General features: G+C 35.9%; 2 protein-coding genes across 3 annotated transcripts in view; one reads left to right on the top strand and one right to left on the bottom strand.

Moving 5' to 3' along the window:
- The window catches only part of LOC127843937 (zygote arrest protein 1-like), a 78,159-nt gene extending 68,296 nt beyond the window's left edge, over positions 1-9,863 (bottom strand). The window contains exons 1-2 of one of the 2 annotated variants that reach the window (XM_052373841.1): positions 9,532-9,846; positions 4,005-4,614 (exon numbers count right to left, since the gene is read on the bottom strand). In XM_052373841.1, coding sequence (XP_052229801.1) covers positions 4,426-4,614; positions 9,532-9,612 — 270 coding nt within the window. In that variant the 5' untranslated portion in view covers positions 9,613-9,846 and the 3' untranslated portion in view covers positions 4,005-4,425. Of the gene's footprint in view, positions 1-4,004; positions 4,615-9,531 lie in introns of those variants that run through there. The other variant, XM_052373842.1, reaches the window with a different exon arrangement.
- Positions 9,864-11,703: 1,840 nt separating this feature from the next.
- LOC127844761 (uncharacterized) lies at positions 11,704-13,265 on the top strand. The gene is made up of 3 exons (XM_052375220.1): positions 11,704-11,918; positions 12,420-12,605; positions 12,904-13,265. The coding sequence occupies exons 2-3, from the start codon at positions 12,432-12,434 to the stop codon at positions 13,111-13,113; spliced, it is 384 nt and encodes a 127-aa protein (XP_052231180.1). The 5' UTR covers positions 11,704-11,918; positions 12,420-12,431; the 3' UTR covers positions 13,114-13,265.
- The last annotated feature ends 405 nt before the right edge of the window (positions 13,266-13,670 follow it).

Raw genomic sequence — 13,670 nt, 5'->3', positions numbered from 1 at the left:
TAGTTTGAGATAAATAAATGATGTAAACACTCGTCAATAGACTGTATCAAGATAAATACGGATAAAACCCCAAACACGTGTTGTTTACGTCCTAGCATTTAACCTGTATATGCATATCAGGTGATTTTACAACATGCAATCATTCATGAGACGAGGTGACCTAAACATAAGATAATTCAAATAGTATCTATGTTTAAGATATTCTTTTTATATAACATGTGATATTCAGATAAAGGTTGCAAGCTATTAGCCAAGTCAGCATTTAATGTCGTGCATGGATATTCAATCGTTTCATTGATTTGCAGTATACAAATGACACGCTGACCCTAAAATATAAAACCGAGTGAACAAGTTAAAAATAACGTTACGACTCAATTTTCATAAACTCGCAGTAGGGTTGTTACGTTACTTTTCAGTCAAGGTCTAGTATCGTGCTATTTCGAAAACAAAACCATATTTTTCAAACGTAAACATATTTTAATCAATCGATGTAAACAAGAGTTTATTTAAATTTATTCACCTTGGATGAAGTGTCCTCAAATGTGTCAATCGCATCTTGTAAGTGATAGGTGACACGCGTGATTCAATCATCACAGGATAATTCTAGGTAGCAATTAGCTGCTGATAATATCAGCTTGATATACAGAAAACATACCTATGATAGTAGGTTCGTGTATTTCAATACATTTAAATAAACATGTGTTGTAACGTTTAGTTGTGTCTTAATAGACTGAAAGGAGGTATGATTCTTGAACTTCCGTAAAAATACTCAACATCAATATAATATGTTTGTGATTTTGTAATATCTTCAATACCGTTTTCGTAGTTGTTCACAAACAAATGGAAATAATAACTACAAATGAAAAAGTATACGTACTGAGGTACCAGTAAAACTATTGTAAATACTTATAAATTAAAGAAATAGAAGAGGTGTGATCACAAAGAAGTCACAGGGGGCCAAAGTACGTTGATAGACTCTGGAAAAGTGACATGCATAACTTAGTGACAAATCTTTAAAAACAGACATAATAATACACACACTTAGTATTGCTAGTGGGACTTTTCAACACAAAATATGTATACAAACCGTTTTTTATTTCTTATACTTCTCATATTAAGGATACATATGTAACAATATTCATTGGGTTGAATTCCTAGATGTGTAATATTTTGTTTTCGATCCCTGTGTGCATTGTTATCAATCTTTCACATATTCTCAATGACTAACTTTCACAATATTATTATACGGGACACTTGCAATAATCAAACTCTCAGCTATATGACACCCAGGGTCGTTAAACGGATGTACTCATAAAAGCTCCAATCATTCAAGAAGAACAAGGCAGAGTTAACAGGTATTTCAGAAAGAACTCCGCGGAAATCATCATTATCAGCATCAATCCCTTGACCGGTTTGGCAATTTGGGGGCGGGGAGTAAGAGAAGCCGATAAAGAAATCCTCCTTAAGTCAGGTCTGCTGTGTGCTGCTGAAAGTAATTTATCCATCGGAAGGGATGTCCATTCGTTTCTTCTGACGGCCTCGACGTTGACCTCCCTCTAGCATGCCCTGGCGAACCGGCTTGCGCAGAGAGTCGTGTCTGGTGATGTGTCCAAACCAAGCCAGCTTTTGTCGTTTGACGGTCGCCGGTAAGGCCTCCTGTGGACCAACAAGTGTTGCAGTCATGTTCATGAACGTTCTAGTTGGTCTTGTGCTCCCTGAAGGAGATGCGGAGCAGTCTTGGAGATATTTATGTTCACATGCCAGTATCCTGCGTTCTGTATTCGCGTGAAGGGTCCAGGTGTCACAGCCGTAGAGTAGGATGAAGACTAAGAAGAAATTGTAGAGCCTGCACTTGGTGGGGAAGCTGATGAATCTGATTTTCAACAACCGGCTCATTCTTACAATCGCTGCGTTCGCCATGGCAATTCTTTTTCGGACCTCAGCGGTACTGGTACCATCCTAGGACAGGGTGCGCCCAAGTACTTGAAGTTTGCCACTTCTTCTCGCTTCTGGCCGTTCATGGTGATGTCTTCACTGGTGTTCGTCGTGCTCTTAACCATGATCTTCGACTTCTCCGTGCTGACATCTATCCCGTATGCTCCTGCTCTGCCATACATTATGTGGGTGAGATCTTGAAGTTCACTGCTGGTGCCACTCATGGGGTCAATATCATCAGCGAATCTCGAGTTGAAGATGGGTCTTCCAACGGTGCAGATAGAGGTGTGGTGGTAATAGAGGGTCTCCAGCATTATCTTATCTTCTGAATGTAAATGTTGAGCAGGACGGGAGAGAGCAGACACCCCTGACGAACGCCCACTGATGTCCTGAAGAAGTTCCTCTTCTGTCCGTTGAGTAGCACTGCGGTGCTGGCGTTTCCCTAGAATTCTTGAATGGCTTGCACCAGACCTTCGTTAATGTTAAATGCTCTCATAACATGCCATAGCTCATCATGTCACACGCGGTCGAAAGCTTTCTTAATGTCAATGAAGTTGTGAAAATGGTCGCGTTGATGATGCAGGCGTTTCTCAATGATGATGCTGAAAATAAAGATCTGTTCCACCGTGCTCCACCAGCTCTTAATCCGGCCTGCTTTTTGCTAGCAGTTCCTCGGCCTTACGTTTTAATCGATTAAGGATAATGCGTAGCATGGAATGACTGATGAGGCTGCTGGTGCGGTTATTTTTAGAACAACTTGAGGTTGCCCTTTTTCAGTAGGGGTTTGACCGGTGACGGGGTCCCCTCCTTGGGCCACTGCTTTTCCTACCAGATATTGTGGCACAGTACCGTCATTGCTGCTGTTGTTGCATCTCCTCCGTGCTTAATCAGCTCGGAAGTGACGTTGTCCACTACAGGGTATTTTTCCTGGCTTAAGACTTCTTCCTCCTCAGACTACGCACTGCCTGGAAATCAGCGGATCCGAAAAACATCGCAACCATAGCATGTTCTGATTAAAAATCTGTGTATGCAGCGTCGTAAGGCAGCTTAGGCACGACGATGCTACAGCCTCGACGGACTCATAAGCACATACTTTGCAAGCTCATTGCTCATTTTGAATTCGTATCAACACCGACATTTGCAAAGTTTTATTAGAATTTCTAAACAAATGAATTTGCGTTGGATATGCTATTGTTTTTACACGGGTTCAGCGTTGCAAATTGTGATTCAGTACAATCTGGCATCTGCACTTTATCAATTGTGTAAAAGCGTTACATTAAAAACTTCTTCAATCATGAATATCGTACAAAGAAATTCTCTGTATCGCCCTATATTTTTTGCAAAACAAACATCCATTGATAAATATGTTCACACATGCACGCATACAATTAATAATGTGACCTGCACGCATGCAATTAATAATGTGAACTTCATTTAACTTCACTTCAAAGACGAACATGTCCTTCTGAGACTGAAACAATGAGTGTGTAATGGGAAAATGCCAATAATCATACCATCAGTGTATTTATTGACAAGTATGACCATCCTAGATACATCGTGTCTGTGTTCTGTATCAGTGTTGATTCCTAAAATTGAATGTCATAAACGAAGTCAAAAAATAAAATCAGTTTATGCTTTAGTTTAAAATCCTAACATGGTGAGCTAATTGTTTGGATTCAACTCTAGTTTTAGTTTGTTGTTTATGGAACTTTCGTTGATATTTGCATTTACAATCTCTAGAAATAATAAAATATACAAAAAATGCATTCAAGTTGATATCAGTCATTAAGGTTTTTAATTTCAAAATAAGATACGAAATTGTATTGTTCTTTATGTAACTAAGCTTTAATTTTAGAAAATGTTTAGAGGAATCAAAGTTCATATTTGAAAAGTTTGAAGTCATGTTTGTCACACAAACTGAGGCTGACTGTTGCAATATATATATATATATATATATATATATATTATGGTTATCCTTTTTGTAAACTATTGTACATTTTGTCTGATTATTTGTTAAGCTCTTCGTGTATTTGAAGGAAACAAAGTTATAATAAAAACATCAACATTGATTTGATCTTTCTATGCGTTTTTAATATATCGAGAATACATCAAACATATAACACATAAGCCATTAATTACCATTTTAAACTATAATTTCAAATCTAATTATATTCTATTGAACTTTAAAGATTACGTCTGCTTTATTTTTAGCATAATATCAATATATATATATATAAGTTTTAAAGTAATTTACATATAATGGTTAGACTTGCACGAGAAACGTAACAAATTAAAATCGGTAAATTCAATCATATCAGTTGAACATTCTTGCACGCACGACATGTTTAAAGGACACGTATCAATCAATAAAATTGAATCAATAGTAAAATAAATACGTATGTGTTTTTGGTCCACAAGGTCTTCAAAATCACATTTTCTAATACTCATACTGTATTTGGTCATTTATATCAACTTAATCTGCGTTTTTCTTTACTGGCATCGGTTCCCAGATCGGCATTTTTCGCAGAGATCGCTGCGATGGGGTTTGTTCGGGTCGGTGTGGCGGGTCTTGTCACATCCGCATGTTCTGGCAACTTCACCGCACAATGAGCACATAGTCTCCTCTACCCTGTAGGGCTGGCACATGATCTTGCAGGACTTGCATTCTTGGCCATAGTACTTGAAACACATTTTTACGTTAGTTTATTAACTCAATGTATACGCGGAAGGTAATCTGGCTCAACTTAAAAAATCAGGAATTCGTGTACAAAAACAGAACTGTAATTGCATTTAGATTATTACGAATTGTAAAAAAATAACACTTCAAAATAAATCGGCAAAAATTTTGCTTAATAAGGCAAATCGAAAATAGCAATTGTATTTTACTGACTTACATTTGGCAAAATATTATTGCATTTAAATAAATCAATTATGTCCAAGTATCATTTAATTCCTTAGAAACATAAATGGAGTCCAAATTTCCTGTACATTAAACATTAAGTATGCACTTAATGTTTAAAATGCATAATTACTATGCGATTTTTTATTCGTTATCAAAGGGTTGCTGATATGAAAGATTTCACCAATTTCGCAGAAATGTCTTTGTGAAATATAGCTCAAGATCCATGCCATCGTTACAAATATTAGGATGCTCATTTATTCATAAAAACAAATGTATTGCTTAAATCAATATTTTCCCACGTAATTTGTTTTTATATAAAAATATCAAATAATGTTTGATTATATTTTCCTTAACATTTAACGAAATAAGAACAAGTTACCAACTCATAACCATACAATATCTGGAACAATTTTACTTGTGACGACAGTAACAGTTGTTCATGTGTGATATTACGTTTAGTCCATGGAAACCATCCATAACTCGTTCACGTGAAATAAATAATTACACGAATTGGCTAAGTATTATGGAAATCGTGCATGGGCTAGTCAAATGGTTAATATTAAAATATAATTATTATGATATAAAACAAAAAGTAATGTCTCATTTGATGAACAGTTACTATGTTTTCATGTTCCAATTTTCAAAAAATTATTTATCATGTACCAATGAATGTATAATTATAAATCACTTGACAAATTTTGTGTAACTATTTATGTAGACACAATGGTCAAGCACAAAAATATATATACCAGAGTTTTGGCCTTATTTTTAGAGTAAACCTTAGCACTTTCCCATTTAGCCTTGCATTTCGAGCACTCAAAGAATCCGTACATTTCTAATATCGGTGTTTACAAATTACGCTTTGTAGAACACTTGTTCAGTTTCGTTTTGTCTATTTTCTGAAAAAGCAACTATTTATATAATAGTGCCTATTTCTAAAGAGTTCCTTTTCTCTTCTTGAATATAAGCCATTTAACAATGTGAGACATGTCTTTTGTGGTTATTTGTAATATCCTGTATGTGTCTGGAGTACTTTGATGCCTTGGATTGGAAGCTAACTTAAAAGATGGACTTTTGAGGGTGTGTTTTCTATTGTGTGGGGCTTTTGTCGAAATTAGGATTCCGAAACACGTTTTTCTACGGTGGGTTCATTCGACAGCGATTTACTTTCTTAGAAGTTGCGAGACGGTATGTTTTTGATTGCAATTATTGGAAGAGGACAGATCCATCTCTACAATGATGCCAAGTTCGGAAAAATTGATACGTCGAAAAGGCAAGAAAAATGCTGTGAAAGTTGTCAGTTTTATAATGGGACCCTATGGGAATCGGAATTAGTGTAATATAACCTTAAAAAAGCACATTTACTGCAATGTCAAGGTCACATAGATTCGTCTGCAAGCGAGACAAGTAGAACATGAATTTTAATGAATGTTTTGATGATTTGGGTGCTAAAATAGATGAGAGATGTCAATATTTTGGTTCAAATGGATGTTTTAGGTGGTTTTGGACTGTTCCGGATGGGAGGGGGACCTGGTATGGACAAGTAAGGGTTACATTTCCAACAAACCTTGAATGCAAATATTATTATGTCCAAAGATTGAAGTTTCAGGTGGAGAGCAAGATGAAAAATATGCCAAATCACATGAATGCAACCCATTTATGCAATTTTTCTCTTTGTTTGTAGGCCTGACCATTTGTCCCTTGAGCCGCAGACGGTCAACAATCCGCTAGCTGTCTTGCTCTGACTGGTGCACTGGACATGATTTCAATGAGAGTCATCATACTGATTGATTAATTCAAACATGAATTTCAGTTTGTTCGTTAAAGTACTAACTTAGCTGTGTGTTTACAGTGGACGTAGTGGTGCGTCGCATGAGGCAGACTAGGTATTTCCATATATACACTATGTTTACAGAATTGCGGCCGGTGGAGCAACATAGCTTATGAGTTAATAGCGCTAGTTCTTCAGACAAATAACTTTATTTTCAACCTATAAAGCATATTTAGCTGTAGGTGGGGCCATTTAGCTGTAAGATCTGTTAAGCCCTTAGAGTAATGAATTTCAGAGTGAAGACCATAGCGCCTTTTCCTAGTCAAGTATCGGGCAGCTGTATGTCTTTTCAGAAATGCACATGTCTTCTTTAGCATGTCATTGTGATTGCTTTTAATTAGATAGGCAATAAACTCATAACCTTTAGAAAAAGGAGCATCTGTAAATTCAGATTTCACTATTTCAGAGTCAGCCAGACCATGATTGAGCTTAAGGATTGTGCTGCGGATGCGGCCTGTGCAGTTCCGGGAGAAAGTCACGTGGGCATTGCGGTCTGGTATCAGGTAAGCACTATTGAAAGCCTCACACTTTTGGGGGGTCTGAAGCCTTGTGCTGTCAATGCTATCTGGTTCAAGTACAATTAGAATGCATTCTTCAAGCAGTACTTCATCAGATATGGTTATCTCAAGCTTACAGTTCTCGGGCAGATATGACTTCGATGTGTTCTTGCCAGCAGAACCCCGACAGGCCAAACTATGCGTTAAGCACTATTTTCCACAGCAACCCTTGCAGACAAAAAACAATACTTGAAATTACTTCTGGCATTTAGTTTCTTATTTCCATTACATCTCTTTTGTATGTTTGTTTGCTCTTTTTAACTCTGACATGCCATCTTGCTCGGATTGATAGAGCATACCTGTTTTGTTTAGAGCCGAGTCCCCAGCTGCTCGAGTTTGCCGTGTCAATAATGATAAAGCCATGGCATGATGTCTCCTTTATGTGTTTCCTTATCTCAGTGTTGAACATAATTGCCCGTTTCAGGGGCCTTAACATTTTATTTTATTAAAGGTCTAGATGATCCTTGCCTGACTCCGGGTTTGTGTACACCTCAATCCGACTCCCTGTCCGGTACCGAGGCCGCAGTGGTGCAGCGCTTGTGGACGATCCATTAACATCCTGAAAGGTCATCACTTCACCAAGCTGGGAAAATTGATCCTGATAGTCATCCCCAGGTAGTGAAATGAATGTACACTGAACTACAGAGGAATCACACCCAAATGACTTTTCCGACATTAGTGTGGCCCATCGGGCAGGAATTCCTTAGCAAACATGCTTTTTTGCATGGGGACTGTGGCATTTTTGCAAAACTTAAGCTTTCAACACTGGATTTTAAAGACAACACTTAATAAAATGTAGCCAACAGGACTTATTTTTATGAGAGAGACTATCTGGATGAGCAACAAATGTCACATTGTGTCGTAAGCTGTTGAAGGAGCTATTTGCGCCATTTTAAGTGTTAATTTTGGGTAGCAGGCTCGTATCGGCTCGAAAGCTGCAAATTATTCCTCTCATCATAATAGCATTAATTATTTTAATTGCAATGTGTATGCTTAGATTGTAAGTGAAGCTTTTAATAATAATTTTCTTGAAAAACATGATTTTATATGCTGTCAGTGAGTTTTTTGTGTGAAAAAAGTGCTTAAAATTAAAAAAAGTCTCCTTTTTCATCAAGAAAAGTACACTGATTCACAATCAATACATTTAATTGGGCCTTTTGCTGATATATTGGTGAATTTTGCATGCAATGATACCAGTTTTTGCCATAAAAGTTACGCGTAACAATAATTGGAGACACAAAATCAGCTGTCGTCACTTAGACTAAAAATCATGCATTCCGACTCGACTGCGGCCAATTTAGTCACCGCTTTAAATGGCCATTTTAAGGCCTTTACCCCCATCCGTATGCACTGAAATTGCATATTCATGGTGGAAATAGTTCAAATCTCTTGTGGAGAAAGTTTGAAAAAGATAGGACAAAGTTGAGTTCCCTTAAAGGTTACAGTACACTAAATCATTGTGTATCCCTCCGTGGTCCATTCGAAAGTAGTGCCTATTTCTAAAGAGTTCCTTTTCTCTTCTTGAATATAAGCCATTTAACAATGTGAGACATGTCTTTTGTGGTTATTTGTAATATCCTGTATGTGTCTGGAGTACTTTGATGCCTTGGATTGGAAGCTAACTTAAAAGATGGACTTTTGAGGGTGTGTTTTCTATTGTGTGGGGCTTTTGTCGAAATTAGGATTCCGAAACACGTTTTTCTACGGTGGGTTCATTCGACAGCGATTTACTTTCTTAGAAGTTGCGAGACGGTATGTTTTTGATTGCAATTATTAGAAGAGGACAGATCCATCTTTACAATGATACCAGGTTCGGAAAAATTGATACGTCGAAAAGGCAAGAAAAATGCTGTGAAAGTTGTCAGTTTTATAATGGGACCCTATGGGAATCGGAATTAGTGTAATATAACCTTAGAACAAGATGTTTAGACGTCAGCCCAAGCTTGGTCGTGCTCCATAATTTTATTTATGAAATTAATAAACCATACACTTATTTATTGCTTAATGCATCGCTTGCTTAATTTAAAATGTCTGATTAAAGACAACTAAATTGTCTTGAAGCGAATAAATATAAATAAGATCCTAAGAAATTCGTACTTCAAACACGCGTTCACACTTGCACAGAAATCAATTTGCGAATGACGCAGTTACATTAATTACTTAAAAAAAAAATTATCCCTTAGAATCTGAAACTTGATCAAATTCTTATTCTCTGGGACATTATAGAGAAACGAACCCATGGGCTTTGACCAAGCGACGAAGACAAATCCACAATATAAACGGTCTAGTAACGAAACTTCACATACCTGATTTCCGAAATTCTTAGGATAAACCTTTGCACTTTCCCATTTAGACTTGCATTTCGAGCACTCAAAGAACCCGTACATGGCTTATATTGGTGTTTACAAATTTCGCTTTGCTTGACAGTTGTTTAAATTGTTTCTATCTATTTTCTGAAAACACAACCCGTTATCTTCGCTCGATAAAATTATCTTAATATTATATACTTCATTATATGACTTAATTGTCGATGCAATATCGCTCCTGTATCGAGTAACACAAAGTTTACGAATTACGTTTTGCTTGACACTTGTCAAGTTTTGATTTGTCTGTTTTCTGAAAATGCAATTATTTTATCTACGATCGACATGATTCGCTTAAAGGGGCCTTTTCACGTTTTGGTAAATTGACACAATTTAAAAAAGTTGTTTCATATTCGGACATTTTCGTTAGAGTTATGATATTTATTAGAAAATAGTAATACTGAACATGTACCATGCTCTAAAATATCCATTATATGTATTTTTTGAAGATTTGAAAACCTGAAAATTATAAAGCGTTGCAACGCAAAACGATTGAATAATTTGGAAAGTTCTGCTGTAGTTGTCGTTATATATTGGGAAACTACGAGGATTGCTTATATCGGTAAAAAATACATCCGCTCACAGCATGAGCACGGATGGTCGTGTGGTCTTAGCGGGAGAATTTTTACTCCAGGACTCCAGGGGTCAGTGGTTCGAGCCCATTTGATGGTTACTTTTTTCCTTTTTTAATTGTATTCTTGTTTTTTTTAAAGGACAAATTTAGGACCAATAACAGCCATATGTAAAAACTAAGTTTTGAATAAAAGCCAGTTTAAGACCTGTTTGTTTACGTTCGCTCTAATGATGCTATATGACTGTATTATGATGGTTTATAACATGCATTCCTTTGTTTCTGTTTTCTGATTATAGATGAACTTCATAAAACAACTTAACCTTCGATTCTAAATAAGATGAAATAAATATGCCTTAACTTTAGACTATTTTGCTAACTCGCATGAGTTAATGGGGTTTTAATAGTAATTCAAATTGTTCTTCGCTCCGCAATTTACTGAAATTTTAATTCCAGTTATGGTCAATACGTGTTTTGTTTTTCATCTGACGCTTCCTTCAGCTTGATTGTAGATTTTTTTGATCTCATATGTAATATGTACGAATTTAACATCACTCTAAAGTAAAATCCGAGAGAATTATTACACGGTGTCGTTAAACATAATCACCAAATAATTATCATCTTATCAACCTACATGTGTGTGACACATACTTCAAATCTTCGTTACGTCAAGTGTGCTATATACGTTCTTATTACATGATTACTCCTTTGCTATCAAGATAATATACTTTCATACATCGCGCATTAAGTCGCTAAGGTATTTCATGATTACACTTAAGGTATCGAGAGCGTATACTTTAATAAATCTGTCATAGTTACCATAGGTTTGTTGTTATGCAAGATCCGAATTAAATTAGAAAGTCTCTTTGAATGCAAAACATACAACAACCAATACTTTTTGTTATAATTGTAATTGTATAATTGTAAAAATACATGTGAATATTGAGTTTCAATAAACAGTTGAAAGTCGTGTATACGTTTACTAGAATTGCGACTGATGAACGTTCGACTACTGAAGTATTTATACAGATACTGCAATGAAGACGTCTGTTAACATGTAAATATCCCGATTGCATTTGAAACTATAATTTTTAAAAGGTTATCCATTTCGATAGAATAATTATTAAGTGATTATAGCAAACTTCATAATGCAAATTTATGCATTTTCATTGTCAGTGTAGGGTTAAACTTACTCATAATTTAAATTTGTTTTCAATAAAAACGATGCGCATCAAACTTCTTTCAAATAAGAATATATTTTTCGACACGATTAAAAAAAAAATATTGGCTAGCGTGGAAATCGTCTAAATATTTTAATAAAATCAGAAATGGAAACAAAATTGGTTAATTAAACCATATTCAAATTCAAACATTTTATATCTGCTATTAATAAATCATATGTTTTCTGTCTTGACTGCAATAATAGATAATTATAATGCGTTCGGTGCTGTCTACCGAACGCATGCGTTCATGATATGTTGATATGAACTGCACCAGTTTGATTGGCTAGATAAGATAACCGCATATTGAGCCAGTATCTTACACGATGAACGGGCCTTTCCATAGGTGTCTTCTTTATTGGTCGAAGAAGGTTTACAGTTCTCAACACTTTGTTAATTCGCTTTATGGCAACTAAAAATACGTCATTCTAGTGCGTTCCAGTCATTTGGACTTCCATCTACCTTGAATATAAATAGGCGCGATACGTACAGACTCAAAACAACATTATACAGTCCAAGTGAAGAATTTCAAGATAACGGTAATGCTTAGTTGTGTTTTTAAGTGTTTATCTAATGTAAAAAAGGATAAAGATTCTCATTTGAGTCGCAATTTTTAATCCATACCCACATAAATTGCGTATATGAACGTTTAGACAATCAATCGTAAAAATTGCGATTTTTATTTACGCGCAACTTCTTTAGGCATACGGTATCCATCGCAGATTATCCGATGTATGACGGAAAGGGCTAAAAATGTACGATTGCTTCTTCAGTGTACTGTGAGCGTCGTTCGTCGTGAAACGGTTAAGTTCCAATTCGATGGCCCCGTTTCATATAAAGCGTTTTGCTGTATGTATTGTGTCACTTTCCTTAAATAAAAGACTAGTGCAGGGTTACAACTCTTTGTCTCGTTATTTCGATTGTGGACGTTTTGGGGGACGCCTTTTGTTTATTACTTAGTCCACTATCAGTTCTCCACAAAAGCCTTAAACATATAATGTTTGCCAAAGTGGTTTTTGATTTAAGATTTTTGTTTTCAGTCAGTTGAAGGTATGTCTCTTTACACACTCTTCGCCACGTGCTGCATGGTCGGGATTGTTATATCAGGACCGGCACAAGACATCAGTTCGCTACGAATCCTAGGTTGCTCGTGTAGCACGTGTAACGTCGAGCAGATCGGTTACGCCATCCATGGAAGCGTAAGAGCAACCTTTAATGGTAAAGAGGTGGGTAGTGGTAACTGTACAGTATTTTAAATATAATTCATTTCCTGATGTTTATGGAAATGACTGAAAGGTTATATATATTTGTTTTATACCTGAAGCACACAATAACCAGAAGGACAAGAATTGAAAAAAAAATATGAAGATGAACTAGGCACATCATAAACGTAATTGTCCAAGTAAGAAACACGATTTTACACAAAAAAACATCCACATTAAGTTGCACAATTGCTAAAGCAGAGTTTTTGAATATGGTACAAGTCCCTCAACATTAACCCGAATATTATTAAATTCATTGCAGGTCCGATGCTCTGAACAACCCATTGTAGGTTTCGGTGCGATAGTTGTTGGCTGGAATCTGGCATGTGACCTACCTAACACTTCCGGTCTGGTCGGTACGTTTGAGGTCAGTTATGTAGGCGCCGATCACCAGATCTGTGGAATCAGCTTTGACCGTGTTTCCATCTCGAGCTGCTCTGTTCTCGGTGTACCCTGCGGTTCTATTGGGTAGAGAATAACTAAGCATTTAGTGTCGTATTTATGCTCACCTTGTTATGTGTTTGTTTAATGTTCAAAATATGCAACATGTTCTACTTTCCAATAATGTTCAATTGTCAAAATGTTTACGACATTTCTTGAATAAATATAGTTTTAACTAACTTACTAGAATGAGTGGTTCGGAAAACTATTTATCTACAATAAATATATTTGGAAGATACACAAGTGTAATGGTAAAATAAATAATTTCCGCGGCTATCTTATATATTTTTATGAAAATAGTGCGCATTGTTATTGGACAATCAGCAATTTTATTAATACTATACATGTACATAATAAGTTTACCCAGATATAAGGAGTAATGGACATTGGTCATCAATCTGAAGGCAAGTAACAGATATACTAAACATTGTATAAGGAGAAATGTAAAATACGTATTTTATGAGAAGAGCCTTATACGACTTTGTCTTTTGTTCTTATCCAATTCGAACATATTATTAATATCATAAGTATTGTAAGAAATTATGTGTATAACTATGTTTGTATGAATAATATGTTTAAACTAAAATA

Source organism: Dreissena polymorpha, chromosome 9 (assembly GCF_020536995.1).
Source record: "Dreissena polymorpha isolate Duluth1 chromosome 9, UMN_Dpol_1.0, whole genome shotgun sequence".
NCBI classification, from domain to species: domain Eukaryota; kingdom Metazoa; phylum Mollusca; class Bivalvia; order Myida; family Dreissenidae; genus Dreissena; species Dreissena polymorpha.
Note: the sequence above shows the minus strand (reverse complement) of the source record. Positions and strands in the feature narration are given on the sequence as shown.

Excerpts from the sequence above, each read along its gene's own strand:
- LOC127844761 (XM_052375220.1), top strand. The coding sequence starts at position 12,432 with ATGTCTCTTTACACACTCTTCGCCACGTGCTGCATGGTCGGGATTGTT. Across the intron at positions 12,606-12,903 it reads CAACCTTTAATGGTAAAGAG|GTCCGATGCTCTGAACAACC; the intron begins GTGGGTAGTGGT and ends AATTCATTGCAG.